The sequence below is a fragment of the Rhizophagus irregularis genome, chromosome 21 (genome assembly GCF_026210795.1).
Source record: "Rhizophagus irregularis chromosome 21, complete sequence".
NCBI lineage: Eukaryota > Fungi > Glomeromycota > Glomeromycetes > Glomerales > Glomeraceae > Rhizophagus > Rhizophagus irregularis.
This window is the reverse complement of record NC_089449.1, coordinates 1419813-1443809: the sequence shown is the minus strand read 5'-3', so window position 1 is coordinate 1443809 and position 23997 is coordinate 1419813. Positions and strand designations below refer to the sequence as shown.

The window sequence follows — 23997 nt, the reverse complement described above, 5'->3', positions numbered from 1 at the left end:
CCCTAGCTAATACCCGTTCTAAGGAACAGGAAATTAGCAATTAAACAACAAGAATAGAAATCATAATAAAAACATCTAGAAAAGCTGCAAAGAATATAATTGAGAGCCTTAAACCAAATACAATTCTTTCATTATGTCAATATTCACCAATAAAAACATCTAGAAAAGAATTTGAAATAACCATATTTATATTTACTGTATATGCCAATGTCCAAATCCTCCATTATGTCGAAATATCCAATTCTTTTTAGGTTAATACAAAATGTATATCATACTAATCTTTTTTATAAATCGAATCTATGTTAATATAATGGTATTCAGTTCTTGTTATCATTTTATTCGTCAATTTTGATTATACACTAATACTCTATTCTTTTTAAATTTAGTACCGTCTAGCGAATATGTAATATTTAGAATTCTTAAAAATCAGCATAATTAATAGTTATTTTAAATCAAATTTAAAAGTCTCATATATTAAATTCTTCTAATACTGTCAGGATGGAAGTTGTACCCGGGGTACTTTAAGCAGTGCTTGACGATAATATGTAGCGCAACAACGGTATTTTAATCACACGAATTCTTAGATCTTTTATCTTTTTGTCCAAAATGAGCATAGGAAATATATTAAATATATTATGATTTTATCAGACTTTTAAATTTTTATATAGTAGTGATGACGATGATTATTGTGGATGAATCAACTAGTTTTACATAATACAGATTAAAAATTTTTATTCAGCAAAAACATTTTGCTTTCACACATATATATATACGATATATTTTGTTCTTGAGATTTCGATTTCATAAAGAATCTAAATTTTTAACTTTATTCAGTTATTCAAAAAATTAATTAATAACATATTTATTTAAAATTAATAAAGTATGTAAAACAAAAAATAACAAAAGAAAATTTAAAAATGCGGGATGAAATTTTATTATAACAAAGAATATAAGGGGTGTACAAAAATTCTAGGTAAATAATTTACGATTAATGATTTTCAATAAGTTCAATGCACCACTGTTAACCATTGTGTGAAGAAAAAAAAATGTATATTAATATCATTCATATATAATAAATAAGACAAAAATGCGAGTAATGAAATCTAATAAATACCTCATCATTTTCTTCAGGCTTTTTGTCCTGAGAAATAACTTCTTGAAAATTTTCATTATAAATAGTGATTTGATATTCATGACTACGTAAGAAAGAATTATCTTTTACGTTACGAATGTTAATAATATCACCAGATCTTACGTAAGAAGAGTCATATTTTGTATAATTAATTCTCTGTGCCATCCAATGATAATTAAATTGTGAAGTTCTTGAAGGTGTAGAACAATATACTACAAAAAAAAAAGACAGGAAAAAGATGATGAGAAATAAATATTAATAAAAATTCCAAAGTCAGAATCTTTAAAGGCTACTAACCTTCGACGTGATCGGCAAAATCACTGTCTGTATAATCGTGATAAATAATTTCATTAAGAGATTCACGTCCAATGAGAGTTTCTGTAACTTTATGTTGCAATGAAAACATATCATTATAGGAGAGTAAATCACGAGAAGCCTTAATAAACCATAATGCATCTGAATCTGGTAACGTTTGACCTGCAAATACCTAAAAAGAAGTTTTTTTTAAAAAAAAATGAATAAAAGATTTGATTTTATCTACATATTATTTTGATTTTGATTTTGATTTTACTTACTATTTGCTTTCCACTTCCAGTTTGATGATATTTTGTAGTGGAGGATAGATACTTTCCAGTTTTAACATGTTTTATGGCAACACAAGAAGCATTCCTAATTAATTGTGATTCTTCTTCAACAATATTTTCAAACATTTTAATTAAATCATCTAAAGAATTAATCTTATCCATATTTCTTCTATTAATAAAAGTATTTCTAAAAAAATCATTTGGTAAAGTATGAAAAAGATATTTTTTCTGATCTTCTAAATCAATGATTTCAGCATCAAAACAAAGTGAACGAAAATCTGCAACAAATTTCGCCGTATTACCACCATCACGTTCTGTAACATATTTTAAAAGATTTAATTTTCTTTGAGCAGAATTTTTAAATACTGTAAATGAAATATTTGATTTTAATGCTTCTATAAGATCATCCAATGTTTTGATTTTTTCAGGATTTTTGATCGGAACATCAACCATTCCAATACAAATATTTAAAATATCTTTTTCAGTTTTTATTTGTTTAAGATAACAAAATGAACGAATTTGTTTAATCCACATGTGTGGATGATTAGTTCCATTAAATCTTGTAGGTTCCATAATAATAATAATAAATAAATAAAAAATATATATATAATGAAAAAGAAAAGTAACTTTGAAAACTTTTTAAGAAGGAAAAATTTCAAACTTGGTATAAATGGATTGTGGAAGATCGTCGATCATCTAAAAAGATTGACGTAGTGTTCATGTGAGCTAATATATTGTATCTTATGATTCTCATATTAAATCTTCAATCAATTTATCTATTAAGGGTAATATTGGCGCAATTTGTTTGTTGTGCACCTCTTATATCTCGTTGCCCATCAATTTTTTTAATTTAAATCGGGCGGTTTAATGGCCCAAGTCAATGACATGATATTTGCAAACCTACATTAATAGTTAGATTGACTTAAAAAGGCGCAAAAAATTCTACCACGGATTTTTAAATGAGTCTAACTGGCTATTGTTAATTGTCATCATCCTTAAATAAATCTTATTAAAATTCATTCTCCTAGATTTTATTATAAAACTAACATATGATCTTTACTTTTTAAGGTTTCACTTATTACTTTATCCAAAATTTAGATAAAAAACCTTTTCGAATTAATATTAGCACAAAGAACTTTAAGGATGGCATATGTATTATTTATAAATAAAGAACATTGTATATTTCTGTCAATATCAACCCTAAAAAGATAACTTGCACCATTAGATTCAATAAAATTATTTAAAATTTTGGAACTTTCCAAGAAGTTGGAAGAGTTGATGGATTGCTTCAATTGCGTAATTAATGCTATATTAAACCATTCAGGCCCTTTAAATTAAAATGGATATTTCAAAATAAGATGGGACGGTTGAATAGAACAAATTAGAAAATAATATTATTCATTTGCTTATTTTGTTAAGTCTCATTCCAATATATAAAAAATATTAATGGATTAATTAATTAATTCGTTAAAATAACATATTACTTACATTCTTGTAAAAGTCCTGAATGACAACGAGGTGATATCACACGATTTCTTGCTAAATCTAGCCGTGATGCTGAATTAAGAGATTAAGACATACAATATTAATTCTATGAATGATTTTAACACAACTTTTCCGATAATATTGTATTGGAATATAAGAAATGGTTCTTGTGTTACTCAGACATGTTGCAACATCAAGTATGTAAATTAGATTTTATATATTTATAGGTAAATTGTAATTTCAAATTCACGAATATATTATGTCTGATATGCTTTCTATTCTTCATGCGAATAGCAATATATTATTATATATTGTTATGGGTTTATGCGCGTTCTGTTTTAAATAGTGATGAATAATGAAATGTTTTTACAATAATTACTTTACGTAGTCATGATTTTACGTTTACTGTGAATAATGATACTTAGCTCATAAAGAAAGAATTGGAGGTAAAATGTATTTTAAATTTATTGACTCGATATTTAAATCAAAATATTGTTGTATTGCCATATCGAACTTATCAATTAATTATGATTGAATACTCTATAAGATACCACGATGTTTATTGCCGATTTTCATAAATTCTAACGCTGAGATTTAATAAAATGCTGATGAAGATTTTCTTAGAAAAATAAATGTATTGTTATGCAAAAATGCGAAAGAATATTATAAACTCAATAGACCAAAATATTTGAAAAGAATAATGAAAATCCATCCATCGTCTGCTACAGGAGTCATCTGTAATAATAAGTAATACATAATTACATATAATGCTAGGTGATTCGCATTTCTAATTAATATCTATCTGCTATTTTTTTATTCGCAATTTATTTTATAAGGATAAAATTTCCAAATCATTCTAACCAGTTTTGGTAAACAAAAACCAATTTACTGAAGCTTTTTATTAAAATTTTCTGACTTGTTATCATAGTTTGAACATTATTCTGATTGGTTACATGAATAAATCGCGCTTCCGCCTAGTGGAACCGTTCCTTAAAAAAAAGGAGAAAAAAAAAAATTTTACATTTTGATTTTACATTCACTATATGCCATACATCATTCACATTTGCGGCTTATTATCAAAATGCTGAAATTTAATTACTATAGATCCGACAATACATTTATATAATAATATCATAGCACGTTTTGACGGTTTGCTAATTTATACGCGTATTTTTTATTGTTAATTGTTGACATAGTTAAAAACTTTGGTTCGCGGATATCAAAATTTGATAGTTAAGAATTCCTTTATTAATAATTAGACGAAAAAAAGATAAGAATTAAATGTGAATAAAGTAATAAAGTACATATTATCTATAAATAGGAATAATATAAGCTAAAATATCGCGTAAATATCTCGAAAATAATAAAAATAATGTGATCATTATTATATTTTATGGTTGAGGGCAATTACACTCGCAATTACAATGGGTTCGGCAAGTTTGATTAGAGCAGATTGTACAACAACAAGCATTAGAATTTCCACAACCGGACTCTATTTATTATTTTTAAATGAAAAAGAATTAGTATTTCACTTTTTTTTAAAAAAAAAAAAATATTTGAATAATTTGAATAAATAAATAAAATAATTACTGCAAACAATGTCACCACATACGGTTCGTTTATCTAATAATTCAGGAAAAGGAGCAGGAGTAGCAGTAGTAATAGTAAAAGTAGTCAAGAGAGTCAAAAAGATTAAGAAAAGTGCGATTTTCATTTTCTTTTTCCAAGATTTCTTTTTGAGATTTCAATATTTTTTGATCAAAATTACCTGGAAGTAAACGTATATTTATAAGACTTTTTTTTTAATATTCAGTTACTTGTTGAATATTAATAGAATGTTACATTTTTTTGTTTTGCAAACTCGAAATTATAAAAAAGCATTTATTATTGTCCATTTTGTGAATACATATTCAGTTAGAAAAAAATTTATTGTTTTGAAATGTTAGCAATAAGATCACAGGATTAGCATGGGTTTAGGATAAAATCGCTTTAGAATAAAATTACGGTTACGATACGTTACCCTATTTTTATAATACGGGGGATTATACATTATTCGCTTGGTCAGGTACTTTTCATTATGTTAATAAATTAGGCTAAACTGCTGCAGAGTTGTGATCTTCAGTTCAGGTTAAACTTGACCGCATAAATAAATATTTTAGGATTAGTGTAAAGAGAGAGCTCAAAAGAGGTAGTTAAGAGAGGTTGAATCTATGTAATGTTGCAGCGGTGTTGTAACATTTCTGTAATGGTTATATATGTACGCATCACCTTTTTTAGATTTTATAATTTATAAGTATTGCATTATTGTTTTAATTTATTCGTAAAACAAAAAAAAAACATTTAATATAATAATAATTTTCCCTATTCAAATCACCTCATCAATATTATTCAAGACTATTTTGTTTGTATTGACGGATTACAATTAGAATATCGCAATTACTTATCTACAACTGAAGTATTATAGCGAAGACTTTAGATAAAGATACCAATTTAGGGGGCTACGTTTTTTGTCGTAATTTACCAAAAATAAAATTCCTAAGAATTGAAAATTCATGTTCAATCCAGCACTTTGAGAAACTATGATAAAGCCGATATTTGAATATACGGTTTGTTCGATTCACAAGTTGACCACCATATATATCATATCCAGGCGCGTTATATATTTGGTTTTGATTGGTAATCACGCGGTTACAAGAATTTCCCTGCCTTGAATTACTTCATCGAAAACCAACTTCTTAATGGTTACAGAATGTAAAAAAAAAAATGCAAAATATACTGTAATATCATTGGTTTCCTGAGTTGGATCGATCCTGAAGGTCTGACACTGTTAAAGGTTGACAAATATTTTTCAGATGACTAATAAGAAAATAGGACGTTATGAACGTTCAAAATTTTAATAATAAAACAAATAAATAAAATTGCTCTAAGGCTCTAATTTATATCCATCATCATAATGAATTTATACAACAAAAAAGATAACATGTTGTTTAGACCGAATTACGGACACAACAATTTAATAAATGATCCACATTACTTTACAGTTTTTAAATTTTTTTGCAGAAAAAATTCTGGAAACGAGATTGTGGTATTATAAGTTTTCTTGCCAAATTTTGTCACTCTGCTGTCATGATGGCGAAACAAATGATTTAGAAGACATTATTTTTTATTATAAAACTCACTCCAAAATGGATTTACTCAAGTTACATTTCTTAAGCAAATGAATTATGATGTTAATTTCATGAAAGAATCAGTACAATTTGATAACTAATGTTGTATTGGAATATTCAACTTTGAGATAGAATCATAGAAATCGTTCTCGTGCTTGTTCTCTGACATTTTGCAAAGTATTTATCAAGTACTGCACTATACAAACATTTAACAAAAAGATGCTACTTATAAAATTACTACTATCATATATCATGGGTATTCTGTTCCAAATAGTAATACTCAGTGGAGAGTGGTCTGAAATTTATGGGAATTTCTTAAGGTATGTTAATAACTTTAGAATCTATTCAGATAGTAAGAATTTAAGCCCTGTAAAAAATGTTGATCCGTGTTTATATTTCCATGTTTTTCCCGTGAATGTATGGAAATTTTCATCCCTCTAACGGATATCCGTGGATGTATCATTTTCACGGAATTTTTATGAAAGCCACGGAGAAATAATGGAAATATTCGGATAAAAATTTTTTATAAGGAAGTATTCTTGATCACAAATCATAATACTTATCAAGAGGTAATAACTCATGAAGAAATAAAAATAATTAGTTAAGTATTTTTATTTTTTTCTCTTCATTCACTGTACTCAAAAGTCAAAAAGCGTTATACTTCTACTTTAAGCTAAGTACGAGTTTCCGCGCGAATTTGTTAAGTTTTTTTGCGGATGTTCAACAAGTTCAATACACCACTATATATAAAGCGAATCAAAAGATATTAATAATGATTTTTAAAATAGTAAAATCTAGTGTGTACGAAAAAAAGAAAATTTTTTACTATACTGTACCTGATCATTTCCTCCAATTCTGTGGTCATGAGTAACAACTTCCTGATAACTTTCATTATCAACGGTAAAATATAAATCATGACTTCTTAAAAACATATTTTTGGTACGTTCATGCTGGACATTATTATGATGAGGATAAACAAAAATATCATTATCGTCATTATCTAAATTATTACTGTCATTATTATTCCATTGAAGTAAAATGATATCTTGAGATTTCACATTTCCTTTATTATCATGATTATGATAATGTTTAAAACTCCAAGGAAATTGACAATTATTGCCACAACATACTATAGAATAATAAGATTAATTTTATTAAAAAAATTTTAAAAGATTTCAGAATACACCACAAATAAACTAACCTTCAAAGTGTTTACTTGTAGGTGATTGTTTAGATATGTTTGTATAAAAAGATTTACTAAGAATCTTATGTTGTATTTGAATTGAACTTTTGTAATTGATAGGATTAAAATCGAGATCACGAGAAGGATGAGAAGGAAAATCAAGTTCTTCATCAATATCAATATCATCATCATCATCATCATCATCATTATTAATGGACCATAAAGCGTTTGGCCCGAAATCACCACAGTAAATCTATAAATACAAAGATTATATTAATAAAAAATATAATTATAATATTATAATAATTTTCAACTAACCATATAATCAAGACTTGAGGCTTGAATTTGGGTTGGTTGTTTTAATGTAAACATTTCATGTTGTGGGAGTCGTTGGTTATGAAAGATTGGGGTTCGACCACCTCGTAAACCTCGTGCACTTCTTCTGCCCAAGTTAGGTTGTCTATAGTTATGTCCACGGTGCTGGTCATAGTAGTCTTGGTATTGTTGGTTATGGTACTGGTCATGGTCTTGGTATTGTTGGTTAGAGTGTGGATACTCTCTATCACAACTGGATAAATATTTTCCTGTACTAACATGTCTTAAAGCTATGATGGATCCATTTTTGATTATTCTTGAATAATCTGAAACAATTTCTTCAAATGTTCTAATTAATTCATCCGTAGAATTAGCATCCTCATGTTTAACAAATTCATTTTTAAAGAAATTGTAAGGAAGTGCATTAATAATATATTTCTTTTGTTCTTCAATATTTGCGATTTCCGCATCACGACAAAGTGTACGAAAATCGGTGACAAAATTTACGGTATTGTCACCCTCATATTCAGATATATATTTTAATGCTTGTAATTTTCTTTTACAAGAGTTTTTAAAAACTGTAAAAGAAATATGATTTTTTAGTGTATTAATAAGTGTATCGAAAGAATTTATGTTTTCCGGTATATTAATTGTAGAATCAATCATCATTATTGCAAACTTAAGAATTTCTTGTTCATTTGTAATTTGTCTAAAATTACAGTATACTCGCATTTTTTTAACATATTCATTAGGATGAATTTTCCCATTATAAATGGGAGGTTCCATTTTGAAATAAAATTAAAAAGAAATAAAAAGGTAAAATTTTATAACGGGCTAAAGTTGCCGACAATTAATTTATCCTTAATAATATAATTGGCTAAATGATATTCTAATCACAATACTTAACATCACGTGATACACTTTTTAATATTGTTGCGTAAATCATAATAATAAAACACCACATTACTATTACGGGTTTTAAATTTTTTTGCAGAAAAAATCCTGGATGCAAGGTGAACTGTAAGCTTTCTTGTAGATTTTGGTCACTCTGTTATGATGGTGAAATCAATGATTTAGAAGTCATTATTTTATAAAACTCACTCCAAAATGGATTTAAGTTACGTTTCTATAAACAGATTAATTATAATGTTAATTCTATGAGTGAATCAGTACAATTTGATAATGTTGTATTATTGAAATATTCATATTGTTCTCGTGCTTGTTCTCTGACATTTTGTAATCGAAAAGTATTTATTTATCAAGTACAGACAATCAAAAAAAAAAGCCACTGATAAAATTAATATATATATTATGAGTATTTGGACTGAAAATTTTATGGGAATTTCATAAGCGAAGGTATGTTAATAACTTTAGAATTTATTCAGATAGTAAGAATTTAAGTAGTCTTGATCACAAATAATAATACTTATCAAGAAGTAATAACTCATAAAGAAATAAAAACAACTAGTTTTCAAAGTCAAAGTGCGTTATCCTTCCACTTTAAACTAAGCACGTGTTTCCATGCGAATTTATTCAATAAGTTCAATACACCACTAGATATAAAGCGAATCAAAGATATTAATAATGATTTTTAAAATAGTAAATTCTAACGCGTACGAAAAAAAAAGAAAATTTACTATATTGTACCTGATCATTTCCTCCAATTCTTTGGTCATGAGTAACAACTTCCTGATAATTTTCATTATCAACGGTAAATTTTAAATCATGACTTCTTAAAAAAATATCTTTGGCATGTTCATACTGGACATTATTATTATGTAGATTATGAAGATAATTATAAAAATTTATATTATTAATATTATTATTATTCATAATATTATTAACATTATTATTATTCCATTGAAGTAAAATGATATCTCCAGATTTCACATTTCCTTTATTATCATGATTATGATAATGTTTAATACTCCAAGGAAATTGAAAATTATCGCCACAACATGCTAATAGAATAAAAAGATTAATTTATTAAAAAATTTTTAAAGATTTCAGAATGAATCACATATAAATCTAACCTTCAAAGTGTTTACTTGTAGGTGATTGTCTAAATATGTTTGTATAAAAAGATTTACCAAGAAGAATCTTATGTTGTAATTGAATTGAACTTTCGTAATTGATAGAATTAGGATCGAGACCATAAGAAATTGGAGCAGTAGCTAAATTATTACTACTATTAATGGACCATAAAGCGTTTGGCCCGAAATCACCACAGTAAACCTATAAATACATAGATTATATTAATAACAAACACAATTATAATATTATAATAATTTTCAACTAACCATATAATCAAAACTTGGGATTTGGATTTGGATTGGATTTTGTACATTAGTAAATGGTATATTTTGCGAGAATTGTTGGTTATGGTTTTGATATTGTTGTGGATACCTCTTATCACAACTGGATAAATATTTTCCTGTACCAATATGCCTTAAAGCTATGATGGATCCATTTTTGATTATTCTTGAATAATCTGAAACAATTTCTTCAAATGTTTTAGTTAATTCATCCGTAGAATTAGCATTCTTATGCTTAACAAATTCATTTTTAAAGAAATTGTAAGGAAGTGCATTAATAAGATATTTCTTTTGTTCTTCGATATTTGTAATTTCCGCATCACGACAAAGTGTACGAAAATCGGTAATAAAATTTAAGGCATTATCGTTATTATTGTCTTCCTCATATTCAGATATATATTTTAATGCTTGTAATTTTCTTTTACAAGAGTTTTTAAAAACCGTAAAAGAAATATGATTTTTTAGTGTATTAATAAGTGTATCGAAAGAATTTATGTTTTCCGGTATATTAATTGTAGAATCAATCATCGTTATTGCAAACTTAAGAATTTCTTGCTCATTTGTAATCTGTCTTAGATTACAGTATACACGCATTTTTTTAACATATTCATTAGGATGAATTTTTCCATCATAAATAGGAGGCCCCATTCTGAAATTCCGAAACAAGTTAAAAGAATAAAAAGAATTAAAAGGTTGTAAAATTTATGATGAGATTTTAGATCAAGTTTGACAGATTATGTATATGATAGTTATCATGATATTCTAATCACGATATTTAAACATCACATGATGCACTTAGTTTATTTAATCATTGTTGCGTATATTATATCATATAGTAAGAGGACCATTATTGATTGAAGACATTTTATTTTCAGATAAAGGTACGATAAATCAGGTTTCTGTTGCTTTTTTTTTATTGATTTTTTTTGATTTATTAAATGATTTATTGTATGTAGTATTATTACCTGAGATGTTGGAGTAACTTCTATGCGGTTTCAAAAATTCAAAGCATTCATCTGGGAAGGAGAGCTGCTTCGAATTAATAATTATGAGAATGATATTATAACCATATCTAAATTCGAGAAAAGGAATCTGAAAAATGATGTTAATAACCGGAATTGACGTTTGTATTATATGTTGGGAACTCTTAATAATACCCAAAAATATGCATGTAAAAGCAAACAATAATGATTACTTGCCTTGTGGTACAGTCAATAAAGTTAAATTTTAAACTTTTGGCTGTTTACTGATCCCATCTCTCTATTGCATCAAAAAAAATTTCACAAACTTTTCTTGACATGTCTTTTAAGTAAAAATGTAAAATATGCAATGAACCCGTAAACCGTGATGATAATTCTAGTTTTTTTCTTAATTTCAAATTTAACAAGCCAAAAATTATATGTGGTGTCACTCTCGATCCAGGATATTTTCACGTCAATAAATAAGCGCGACAGAAAATTTCACGAATAAATAACTTCATTTTTAATTACTCCAATTACTAATTCCAAAATAATTTGTAATTGCTTCAAATGTATCAACCTGAATTATTATTAGGGTACTATGGCATACTAGTAAATAATTGACAAACTGAATAGATCTTTTAAATCGCAATAATTTAATTCAGTTATTTAACAAGCTCAACATCCACAAAAAATGTAAAGGATAAAAATAAAATATTTATTATTTTTTTTACTTTTTTTTAAAATAAATAAATAAATACGTTGATAATATTTACAGTATATGCGTGTACCTGACGATTCCTTGATCATTAGCAATAACTGCTGAACTTTCTGATAATTTTACCATTGACTGTAAAATTTAAATTATTACTTCTTAAAAAATATTATTTCATCATTATTATATTATTCACTGTATTCTTCTTCATTATAATTTTTCATATCCTTCTTAATCCTCCTCATCATTCTCTTCTTTTATTTCGTCATAATAATTTCATCGAAGTAATATTTCCTTGGTATCTTGATTACGATAACACTTAATACTAATCTAAGGATATTCGTTGTAATTTGTTATATTATACTATTAATAACGTTAATTTATTAAGAAACCTAAACATATGTCAGATTATGAACTAACCTAGCGATTTTCATTGAGGACACTTTGATAAATGTTTTACAGTATGTCTTAGCTCTAGTATTCGATAGAATAGAACTAATAAATCATCAATAAAGCATTTGACTCAAAACTACCACAATAAACTTACAAAGAATCACTTATATTAAAAAGTAAAATTTAATTTTGGTTCAAAATAATAATGATGATTATAAATTTAACTGGCAATATCATTATTGTAATTTGAAAGAAAGATAAATTATTAATAGGAAATATAAAAATTGATAACAAGGGTATATTACTCGCTGGATATTAATAGGTTAATAGGATAAATATTTTTTGTGGATATATATCTTAAAACTACGATAGATCTAAACTTACGCCGCTTTCCAAATAATTCAACTAACTCATTTATAGAATTAACATTCTTTCATTAATAGATAAGAAATTTAAAGGAATTGCATTAAAAAAACGTCTCTAAATATGTAATTTCGGCATCATGACAAAAGTTTACGAAATTTGGTAAATAAAATTTGCAGTATCCCCACTTTTACGTTCAGGTATATACTACTTTTTAAAATTGTAAAAGTAATATATCATCACTTGTATTGATATATTAATTGTAGAATCAACATTCAGTATAGCAAATTTAAAATTACAATATATGCGCATTTTTTTGGTATATTATAAGGCGCAATTTCCAAATTTGGAAGTCCATTTTACAGTAAAAGCAAGGATTAGCGAATTTTTGTTACGTTACCTGTTACATTTTTTTCTTTCTAAAAAATGTGTCCTCCAAAATATGATGGAACTATGCATCCTGAAGAATGGATTCAACAAGTTGAAACATTTTGTTTATGTAATAATATAGAGATATCGACCGCTATATTATATAAAAAATTGATTCATCCTGCAATTAAAATTCCTTCTATTGTAAATATAATAACAAAAGATGAAATATTAAATGCATTAAAAGCTCATGCTTCTTTCACTATTTTTAAAGAATCATGTAAAAGAAAATTATTAGCATTAAAACATATTCCTGAAAAGGATGGTGGGGATACAATGGCTTTTCTTTCTAAGTTTCAATCTCTTTGTTATAATACAGAACTTAATGATATTGAAGAAATTAAAAATATTATTCACAAGATTATGATTTCTAATGAATTTTTTAAAAGCGAATTTTCCAAAAGGTCAAAGAAAATTAGTTCAATGGAAGAATTATTAGCATTATTTGGTGATATTATAGAAGATGAAGCAAATTTAATTAAATCTGGTTCTTGTATTGCCTTAAAACATGCTGCCACTGGAAAATATTTGAGTAGTGTATCAAATTTAAATTATAAAACGGGATCATATAGTCAAGCGGTAAGTATATGATAATTTATTTAAAGTTTAAAACATATATAAAGACGTGTTTTTTTTTACTAAAATCATGTAAAATTTGAATAGGTATTTGCTGGTGAGACTTTTCCAGGACCAAATACGTTATGGATAATTACTTTTAGTTCTCAATCTTCGAAGAAATATCCTTATACAAATTTTGCTTTTTATGATGATAAAATATATTTAAATCATAAAATGACTAGCAGAACATTGATATGTAGTGGTCATTATATCTCTCCTTTGTATAGTCATACAGAAGGTAATTAATAAATTTAATCGTGGTATAAGAAAAAAAAACTTATCTAATTATTGAAGGCTTTTTTTATTTTGTAGTAGGTTGTAATATTGGTCGTCATATAGGATATTCCACAGCTTGGAAATTGAAACGGCATGCTAGTTCAACCAATAATAATTGTACATGCGTAAAATCCCAAGATAAAATTATTCTACAAAATGACGATTTTAATAAGGTTTTACGAAGCCATGAACTTGAATTCGATCTTAATAATGAGAAATTTCAAGAAGTTTTTGGACATGACAAAAGAGTTGGCGGAAATGATGAGGTATGTTGTGATATAATTAATTTAACAAATAATGAAGATGTTTGTTAACAAAATAATTTTTTGTTTTTTTAGTGGATTATTGAACTTATTTCTTAAATAAAAAAAAAGTCAACGCGTGATAAACTTTTAAAGGTTCTGAAAGTTCATATCTCTTTTACTATTTTTCAGAGAATCCTGTAAAATGAAAAGGATGTGATGATACAACAGCTTTTCTTGGCTAATTTTTAATCTCTTTGTTATAATGCAGAAATTAATGATATTAAAGAAATTAAAATATTATTCATAAGATTATGATTTCAAATGAATTTTTTAATTATGAATTCTAAGAAAAATCAAAGGAGATTAATTCAATTAATTCAATCAATGGAAGAATTATAAAATTATTTAGTGATATTACAACAGATAAATCAATTAAATGTGTTATTATGGTTCTTGTGTTGCTATAAAATATACCGCTACTGAAAATATTTAAGCAGCAGATCAAGTTTGAGTTATAAACGCGTGCGGCAAAATCAAGTGGTTAGTAAATGATTTGTTTAAAGTTTTATGTTTATTTTTACTAATTTTTAATACTACAAAGCAAAGGATTATTTAAAACCAAAGAATTGATTTTGTGTAGGTAATTGCCGGTAAAACTTTTCAGGTCAAATATGTTATAGACTATTAATTGTAATTCATTTGCACGTTAGGTAATTTAAATATTTTAGTATAATTATCCTTTTTTAAAAAAATCTTATTTAAACAATTATTGAAAGCTTTTATTCTGTAGCAAGAGCATAATATAGGACTCTATTCTCACTGATTGGTAGCTGAAACAGTATAATTTAACTAATAAACGTGCGTACACGAATCAAGATAGAATTTTACAGTATAATAAGGTTTTATCAACCTTAAATGATAAATTTCAAGAGAATTGTGATGAAGTATGTTGTTGATATAATTAATATGTAATTTTTTTAATATTACCGAATTTAAATTTTATTGAACTCATCTCTTGAATATAAATAAATAAATATATATGTATTTTTTCTTATCAATATTAATATATATTAGGTATTTAACGCAAACCAAAAAATTCAAATTAATAGTGATTAATGTTAATATTACAGATATTAATTAATTAGTAAATTCTTTATTAGTGCCTCAATTTTTGGTAAAAAGAATTTTATCAGGCCTTTATTCCAATTTAATTTTGATTACAATTATTTTGATGTTTAAAATTATTTGTCTTGGATCGGTACCATATACGCATATAATAAAATAAATAAATTTCAACGTTTTTTAAGATCTATTATAATAATTAAACTACGATATTATAAAACCTATAATTGAAAATCATAATGAACGATCTAGGTATCACGATATCCAATAAGCTCAATACACCACTAGATATAAATGAAAGAAGAACGTTAACAACTTTGTTTAAACATTTATATATTTACATTCATATAATTATATACCTGATCATTTCCTCCAGTTCTTTGATCATGAGCAACAACTTCTTGATAATCTTCATTATCTTCATTCTTAATCTTAAATTTAAATTCATGACTTCTTAACAAAATATTCTTATTAACTTCAGATTGTTTCCATTGGAGTGTAATGATGTCCTGAGATTTCACATTACCATCATCACTTTGATGATGATAATTTCCAATAATCCAATGATCTTTCCTTTCTTTTTCGTAACAACATACTATAAAGTAATAAGATTATAATAATAGTAACTATTTCGAATGCATGATAAATAAGACTAACCTCTAAAATGATTACTTGTAGGTGATTTTTTACCCATATCTGTGTAAAAAAATTTACTAAAAATCTCATGTCTTAATTGAATGGGTTCACCATAGTCAATGGCAGAATTAATAGATTCAGTGCTAGAATTCATAGACCATAAAGCATTTGGTCCAAAATCGTCACAGTAAACCTATAAAAACATTGTAAGATTAATTCATATTTAGAACCCATAAGTTATTATAACAAATTCAACTAACCATATTAGAAGAACCAAATAGAATAGCAAAAAAACTACTAAAGCTTCTATCCTGGAAAAGAAAATAAATAAATAAATTAGAATTTAAAACTAAATGTTAAATAAAATTCCTACTAGTAAATATTTATTTAAATCATATTAACCCCTGGATAATTTTTATTGCAGCTCGATAAATATTTTCCTGTGACGATATGTCTTAAAGCTACTATAGATCCATTTCTAATTATCCTTGAATCTTCTAAAACACTTTCTTCAAATACTTTAACTAGATCATTCATAGAAGTAACATTCCTTTGTTCATTAGTGAAATTATTTTTTAGAAAATTATAGGGAACTGCATTAAAAAGACATTTCTTTTGTTCTACCAAATTTGTAATTTCAGCATCATGACAAAGTTTACGAAATTCAGTAACAAAATTTGCAGTATCACCACCCTCACGTTCAGTTACGTATTTTAATAACTCTAATTTCCTTTTACATGAATTTTTGAAAATATTAAAAGAGATATGCCCTTTTAATGCATTAATGAGTGCATCAAATGAGGTTATATTTTTAGGTATATCAATTGTAGAATCAATATTCATTATAGCGAATTTAAGAATTTCTTGCTCATTTGTTATTTGTCTAAAGTTACAATATGTACGCATTTTTTTGATATATTCATTGGGATGAATTCTTCCATCATAAATTGGAGGTTCCATTTTAAAGTGTTATTTAATGAGAAAGAAATTAAAAAAATTTCAGCAGGTTTAGCAGGTTTTATTGGTTACAAATTTACTAAATTCGGAACAATCCAGTTTTTGTGTCATGAATTCATTTAAATAACGGGATTAACATATTTTGGTACATTTTTTCCTTCTAAAAATGGATCCTCCAAAATATGATGGAACTATACATCCTGAAGAATGGATGCAACAATTTAAAGTATTTTGTTGCGCTAATAAAATATCACCCTCTGAAGAAAAGTATTTATGGAAACAATTGATCCATCCTGCAATTAAAATTCCTTCTATTGAAAATATATCAACGCACGATGAATTTTTAAATGCTTTGAAAGCTCATGTCTCTTTCGATATTTTTAAAGAATGTTGTAAAAGAAAACTATTGGAGTTAAAATATATTCCTGAAAAGTATGGCGGAGATACAGCGATTCTTCTTTCTAAATTTCAAACTCTTTGTTATAATGCAGGAATAAATAATATTGAAGAAATTAAGATGATAATTTACAAAATTATGATGTCTAACGAATTTTTTAAAAGTGAATTCATAAGAAAGTCGAAAGAAATTAATTCAATAGAAGAATTGTTAAAATTATTTAATGATATAACAGCAGATGAAGCAATCTCAGTTAAAAATGGTTCTTATGTTGCTATAAAACATGCCGCCACTGGAAAATATTTAAGTAGTGTATCAAATTTGAATTATGAAACAGGCTCACGTAAACAAGCGGTTAGTAAAATATTTTTCTTTTTTAGTATTACTATATCTCCGTATACGCCAGCGTTTTTACTTTTAATATATATACTTTTTACCAAAATTACATATTTAAGTAGGTATTTGCTGGAAAAACTTCTCTAGAACTAAATGCGATATGGAACATTTTTGATAACAAAGGTCGATCGAATGTTTTTTATGATGATATTTATTTGATGCATCAACAAACTAGCAGAAGGTTAAGCTGCTCTTCTCATAAATCTCTATCTAATTATTCGGAAGGTAATTTATAAATTTAGTATAACTGTTTTTTAAATAAATAATTGAAATTTATTTTGTAGTAAATACACGTAGCGAGGAGTATACAAGTTGGAAATTGAAACAGTATAATTCAACAAATAATTGTGTATATGTAAAATCTCAAGATAGAATTATTTTACAAAATAACTATTTTAATAAGATTTTACGAAGTCATGAACTTGAATTCACTATTAATAATGAGAAATTCCAAGAAGTTGTTTGTCATGACGAAAGAATTGGCGGAAATGATGAGGTATGCAGCGATAAAGTTAATTTAACGAATAACTAGAAAAGAAATTATTAACAAATGTTCAAACTTTTTTTTTAGTGGATTATTGAACTTATTGATAACCATTTATTTCAATATTTATATGACACTTCTAAGTAAATTATAAAAGATTAAGCTATAAATCTATTCTATAACTTTTTTAAACAAACTAACAACTGAAGATCAAAGATTAGATTTATTTGAAAGACCGTAAAGCAGTACCCCTCATGTATAATATCTCTCATCGCCTAAAATATACTTGAGTTTAGTATGAAGTTTTATAGAAATTTTTATTTTACCATTTATTATTGAAGCGAGACGATGTTTATTAAACGGATTATTTTAATTTTTAAAAAAAACAAATTACAAATTATATAGAGATTTTCCTACATTGTTCTGTAGTAATATAAGTAGTGGTTAAACCTATAAATTCTTCTAAGCGCTTTCTTTCCCAAACTTTTAATTAAATCATAACATTCATTTGCTTTTAAAAAATCTGTTATAAAAAGCCTGCATTAAAAGATATTTGTGTACGATAATTTTGTAACTACCGTTCACGTTAAATCACAATTTTTTTTTTTATTGCGAGAATTTTGAAAATACGAAAGAAATATATTAACTGCAAAATTAATTTAACTAGAAATTGAATGGTAAATCTTTTGCACAATGTTTTATATCAAGTTTATATCAAGTCGTCAACTAATAGATTCTGAACACGATTTATTTGCTCCAATTTTATAAAGCTTAGTAAATCCCGTTATTTTTTTTCCTCCTAAAAAATGGATCCTCCAAAGTATAATGGAACTATGCATCCTGAAGAATGGATTCAACAATTTAAAGCATCTTATTACTATAACAATACAAGCGGAAACGAAGTATATTTATGTAAACAATTGATTCATCCTGCAATTAAAATTCCTTCTATTGAAAATATATCAACATACAATGAGCTTTTAAATGCTTTGAAAGCTCATGTCTCTTTTGCTATCTTTAAAGAATCTTGTAAAAAAAAATTACTGGAATTAACATATATTCCTGAAAAGGATGGCGGGGATACAGCGGCTTTTCTTTCTAAATTTCAAACTCTTTGTTATAATGCAGGAATTAATAATATTGAAGAAATTAAGATTATAATTTACAAAATTATCATTAAGATGTCTAACGAATTTTTTAAAAGTGAATTCATAAGAAAGTCGAAGGAAATTAATTCAATAGAAGAATTGTTAAAATTATTTAATGATATAACAGCAGATGAAGCAATCTCAGTTAAAAAGGGTTCTTATGTTGCTATAAAACATGCCGCCACTGGAAAATATTTAAGTAGTGTGTCAAATTTGAATTATGAAAATTATGAAACAGGTTCAGGTAATCAAGCGGTTAGTAAATATTTATCCTACTTGGTTTTATGTACCGTATACACAAATGGTTTTTTTTGTTAATTATTTCAATGGTTCCATTATATATATTTTTATGTAGGTATTTGCTGGAAAAACTTCTCTAGAACTAAATGCGATATGGAACATTTTTGATAATAAAAATCGATCGAATGTTTTTTATGATGATATTTATTTTGTGCATCAACCGACTGGCAGAAGGTTAATCTGCACTTCTTATAAATCTCTATCTAATTATTCAGAAGGTAATTTATAAATTAGTATAGTTATTTTTTAAAAATAAATAATGAGATCTTTTATATTGTAGTAAGTTGCTATATGAATTACGGGGATTACTATGAAATTTGGAAATTGAAACAGTATAATTCAACAAATAATTGTGCATATGTAAAATCTCAAGATAGAATTATTTTACAAAATAACTATCTTAAGAAGATTTTACGAAGTCATGAACTTGAATTCACCATTAATAATGAGAAATTCCAAGAAGTTGTTTGTCATGACGAAAGAATTGGCGGAAATGATGAGGTATTCAACAATAAAATTAATTTAACGAATAACTAGAAAAGAAATTATTAACAAATGTTCAAACTTTTTTTTTAGTGGATTATTGAACTTATTGATACCCATTTATTTCAATATTTATGTGATATTTCTAAATATATTGTATGAAATTAAGTTATAAATTTATCATTAACCAAACTAAAGTCAGATAAAATTTTTATTAGGTGTATTTTGTTTTTATTTTATGTTAGATTTATTAAGATAACAAATTTAAAATTGTTACTAAAGTACTGAAGATTTGGTAATTTTAATTAAAACTACGTGTTTGAATAATACCATAACAAATAACGAACGATGATTAATTTTTTGCGTATCGGATATTTTTAGCTTATTCATAAAATCCTTTTGTTTTTTAAAGAAATTATGATTTATGAGAAATAATGCATAAAAAAATTTCTTAAAAATCCGAGATTAATTGTTGAAGAATTTAAGGATTTGGATTTAAGTTGATTTAAGTTACCATTCCTATAGTATCAATCACTATGGACAAACTTTTTTGCAACAGGTTTTATATCAGGTTAATCAAGTTGATTAGTAGTCAACTAATAGATTCTGAACACGATTCTTTATTGCTCTAATTTTATAAAAGCTTTAGTAAATCCTGTTGTTTTTTTTTTCCTCTTAAGAATGGATATTCCAAAGTATAATGGGACTATGCATCCTGAAGAATGGATTCGACAAATTAAAGCATCTTGTTATTGTAGCAGTAATATAATCAACGACTTTGTACATGCATATTTATGTAAACAATTGATTCATCCTGCAATTAAAATTCCTTCTATTAATAGTATAGAACAACCAATGCACTTTTAAATGCTTTAAAAGCTCATGTTTCTTTTACTATTTTTAAAGAATCCTGTAAAAGAAAATTGCTAACATTAAAATATATTCCTGAAAAGAATGGTGGTAATACAGCAACTTTTCTTGCTAACTTTCAATCTCTTTGTTATAATGCAGAAATTAATGATATTGAAGAAATTAAAAATATTTTTCAAAAGAGTATAATTTATGACGAATTTTTTAATGATGAATTCTTAAAAAAGGCGAAGGAAATTAATTCAATGGAAGAACTGTTAAAATTATTTGGCGATATAACAGCAGATGAAGCAATTTTAATTAAAAATGACTCTTGTATTGCTATAAAACATGCAGCCACTGGAAAATATTTGAATAGCGCATCAAATTTGAATTATAAAACGGGTACATCACAACAAGCGGTTAGTAAAATGATTTATTTAAAAGTTCAAAAAAAAAAAGGTACTGATTATATATATATTTAATATTACAGGTATTTGCTGGTAAAACTTCTCTAGAACAAAATGCGTTATGGATCGTTAAAAGTTCGAATCAATCGAATTTTGTTTTATATGATGGTGGAATTTATTTGAATCATAAAATGACTGACAAATCGTTGATATGTTGTAGTCCATATAAATCTCCTTTGTCTAATCATACAGAAGGTAATTTATAACTTTATACGATTATTTTTTTTTAAAAGAATCATCTAAAATATTCTTTTATTTCTTTTATTTTGTAGTTAGTTGTCATCCTGAATATAATAGAAGAAACTATAATTATACTTGGAAACTGAAAGGGTATAATTCAACAAATAATTGTATATACGTAAAATCCCAAGATAGAATTATTCTACAAATTAGTGGTAATAAGATTTTACGAAGTCATGAACTTGAATTCAACCTTAATGATAAGTCATTTCAAGAAGTTGTCTGTCATGACGAAAGAATTGGCGGGAATGATGAGGTATGATTTGTTAAGTAATATGTGATGTGATGAAAAAAAAAGAAGGAATTATTAAATTTCTTTTAAATTTTTTAGTGGATTATTGAACTTATCCATTAAATAATCTATTATGGGATGTTGTGAAATTGTTGACTTTCCTGCACGCTTATTAGATAACTAAATTTAAAAATCGGGATATTTACATTTTGTGAAAGTGAAATCAAAAATTCGAAAAATTCGTTAAAAATAATGTTTCAGCCTCAATAATAATGTTTCAGGATTATATTTACATCTCGTTCTCATCCGCTCTAATTTACAATCTGATCAAAAAGAAAATTTTTTAGTGTAATCTCGATAAGATCCCATAATCAAATTCACATGGTTTTTTGATATTTATTCTATCATAAAAAAAAAGAATATACCTATTTATGGTTAATAATAATATGGGTATATATACGATGTAGCAAATTCATATGATTTTACGCGTTTCCTATTTATAGAAAAAAGTTACCAAATTAAATAAAGGAACCACCAAATGAATTTTATATACCATGTATGGTAAATTTAAAATCAAATATTTTCTTATACCGAATTAATAATAATTCATACATTCTTCATACAAGACATTCTCTCTTACATATTTATCTAATACTAAATTAATATCTTGAGATCTTCTTGATGATGAAATTTCAAGATTTAATTTGTTCGTCAATCTTTTCTTACACCCATTTAAAAATTCATCTAAAGATACTTCGTTAAATTCCCAACATGGATCAAATCGTAAAGTATTTAATTTTTTAGGAATATAATCTGATAAATATTTTAAAATATCATTAATTCCGCAAGAAGTATCTTCTCCCAAAAATCTTAACTTTTCTAATTTTGGACAATTTTTAAATAATACTAATAAATGATTATTTCTAGCTTTTTTAGTTTTGGTACAAATATATCCCTCATATTCTACCAAATTTGGACAAGAATTAATGATAGCTTCACTAAATTGTCTCAAATCCTGTATCCGACTATCTATAAGATAAAGATATTTTATTTTATGATTTTTCAAAAAATCGCAAAAAGCATAATTACTAATATAAGAAAATTCATGAAGGATCAATTTCTCCAATTTTGGAAATATTGCGCGTAAATAATAATTATCATAACATGTATTACTCTCCAATTCTTTCAAATTATTAAATTTTAAGAGGAAAATTTTAGAATTTCCACTTATTTTTAATTTAATAATATTATCAGGATTTTTCTCTTTTATAATATCCTCGATAAAAAACGTTAAATTAGATTTAAAATCAATACTTAGGGACTCCAAAGGAACTTTTTGTACATTAAATAAATTAATCAATCCTTCATTACTCTGATATTGTTGTTCTATATGAAAAGATTTAATTTGTGTACATACTTGTGATAAAATGTATATGAAATCTAAATGTGTTTTTCCTTTATAATAAAATTCTGTGATATTTGATAAACATTTATCACTATCAGGTAAAAATGGAAAGTGAATGATTTTAATCGATTTTGGTACATCAGAAATATCGATCCTGTATATATTTCTACATTTATTCATAAACATCCTAAAAATATGATCTAATAATTGATGTTGATGAAATTCTTTTTCTCTATCTTCTTTATGAAAATATTTTTCTATCAAAAGTGTTATACCATCATAAATTTTTTGAACATTTAAAATTTGTAAATGTGATGGATAATCATATGATGCTTGTCGCAAAATTTCTTCTGATAATTGTAAATTATTTTTCATAAGAGAATCTTTTGATTTCTGTGAAATACATGCAATATATGTTTTCATAATTGAAATGATACGATCATCGACATCATTTTCTGATGATATATTTTCCAAAGGATTTCTCCAAAGAATAGAAATTGCCAATAAACTCCATTGTTTATTCACAAAAATACAATTGTGCAAAGTTTTATAAATGGATACTGATACATTTTCGAATATTTTTAAAAGACATTGTGATGGAAGTGAGACCATCTTTACAATATGTTGATTCGGAGAAAGACTGAGATTATTTATTGCTTTTATGGTCGCACAAACTATGCTAGTTATTATGACGTGCAT

The 23997-nt window shown here is 25.9% G+C and overlaps 10 protein-coding genes across 10 annotated transcripts; 4 read left to right on the top strand and 6 right to left on the bottom strand.

Moving 5' to 3' along the window:
* Positions 1-789: 789 nt before the first annotated feature.
* OCT59_013775 (uncharacterized protein) lies at positions 790-2357 on the bottom strand. The gene is made up of 4 exons (XM_025317095.2): positions 1708-2357; positions 1430-1619; positions 1115-1344; positions 790-1018 (listed from the first exon to the last, which is right to left on the bottom strand). Exons 1-4 carry the CDS (start codon positions 2287-2289, stop codon positions 989-991), a joined length of 1032 nt encoding a protein of 343 aa, XP_025179030.1. The 5' UTR covers positions 2290-2357; the 3' UTR covers positions 790-988.
* Positions 2358-4585: 2228 nt separating this feature from the next.
* OCT59_013774 (uncharacterized protein) lies at positions 4586-4915 on the bottom strand (the record flags this gene model as incomplete). The annotated part of the gene is made up of 2 exons (XM_066141729.1): positions 4586-4693; positions 4814-4915. The coding sequence occupies 2 exons, from the start codon at positions 4913-4915 to the stop codon at positions 4586-4588; spliced, it is 210 nt and encodes a 69-aa protein (XP_066001836.1).
* A 2033-nt stretch (positions 4916-6948) lies between these two features.
* Positions 6949-8694, bottom strand: OCT59_013773 (uncharacterized protein). The gene is made up of 4 exons (XM_025325881.2): positions 7870-8694; positions 7570-7804; positions 7205-7497; positions 6949-7108 (listed from the first exon to the last, which is right to left on the bottom strand). The coding sequence occupies exons 1-4, from the start codon at positions 8650-8652 to the stop codon at positions 7037-7039; spliced, it is 1383 nt and encodes a 460-aa protein (XP_025179032.1). The 5' UTR covers positions 8653-8694; the 3' UTR covers positions 6949-7036.
* Positions 8695-9395: 701 nt separating this feature from the next.
* On the bottom strand, positions 9396-10829 carry OCT59_013772 (uncharacterized protein; the record flags this gene model as incomplete). The annotated part of the gene is made up of 4 exons (XM_025325882.1): positions 9396-9419; positions 9514-9827; positions 9900-10101; positions 10167-10829. The coding sequence occupies 4 exons, from the start codon at positions 10827-10829 to the stop codon at positions 9396-9398; spliced, it is 1203 nt and encodes a 400-aa protein (XP_025179033.1).
* A 2208-nt stretch (positions 10830-13037) lies between these two features.
* Positions 13038-14296, top strand: OCT59_013771 (uncharacterized protein; the record flags this gene model as incomplete). The annotated part of the gene is made up of 4 exons (XM_025317097.2): positions 13038-13619; positions 13704-13896; positions 13971-14200; positions 14273-14296. The coding sequence occupies 4 exons, from the start codon at positions 13038-13040 to the stop codon at positions 14294-14296; spliced, it is 1029 nt and encodes a 342-aa protein (XP_025179034.2).
* A 1056-nt stretch (positions 14297-15352) lies between these two features.
* OCT59_013770 (uncharacterized protein) lies at positions 15353-16897 on the bottom strand (the record flags this gene model as incomplete). Its single annotated transcript, XM_025317098.2, has 5 exons — positions 15353-15585; positions 15661-15896; positions 15959-16130; positions 16198-16248; positions 16340-16897. 5 exons carry the CDS (start codon positions 16895-16897, stop codon positions 15550-15552), a joined length of 1053 nt encoding a protein of 350 aa, XP_025179035.1. The 3' UTR covers positions 15353-15549.
* Positions 16898-17044: 147 nt separating this feature from the next.
* OCT59_013769 (uncharacterized protein) lies at positions 17045-18566 on the top strand. Its single transcript, XM_025317099.2, has 3 exons — positions 17045-17645; positions 17750-18183; positions 18259-18566. Exons 1-2 carry the CDS (start codon positions 17061-17063, stop codon positions 17921-17923), a joined length of 759 nt encoding a protein of 252 aa, XP_025179036.2. The 5' UTR covers positions 17045-17060; the 3' UTR covers positions 17924-18183; positions 18259-18566.
* Positions 18567-18977: 411 nt separating this feature from the next.
* OCT59_013768 (uncharacterized protein) lies at positions 18978-20435 on the top strand (the record flags this gene model as incomplete). The annotated part of the gene is made up of 4 exons (XM_066141727.1): positions 18978-19574; positions 19675-19837; positions 19900-20120; positions 20196-20435. The coding sequence occupies 4 exons, from the start codon at positions 18978-18980 to the stop codon at positions 20262-20264; spliced, it is 1050 nt and encodes a 349-aa protein (XP_066001835.1). The 3' UTR covers positions 20265-20435.
* A 348-nt stretch (positions 20436-20783) lies between these two features.
* On the top strand, positions 20784-22016 carry OCT59_013767 (uncharacterized protein; the record flags this gene model as incomplete). Its single annotated transcript, XM_066141726.1, has 5 exons — positions 20784-20882; positions 20945-21373; positions 21445-21616; positions 21694-21917; positions 21993-22016. 5 exons carry the CDS (start codon positions 20784-20786, stop codon positions 22014-22016), a joined length of 948 nt encoding a protein of 315 aa, XP_066001834.1.
* A 416-nt stretch (positions 22017-22432) lies between these two features.
* OCT59_013766 (uncharacterized protein) lies at positions 22433-23919 on the bottom strand. Its single transcript, XM_025317102.2, has one exon. The coding sequence runs from the start codon at positions 23908-23910 to the stop codon at positions 22489-22491; it is 1422 nt and encodes a 473-aa protein (XP_025179039.2). The 5' UTR covers positions 23911-23919; the 3' UTR covers positions 22433-22488.
* Positions 23920-23997: the final 78 nt, after the last annotated feature.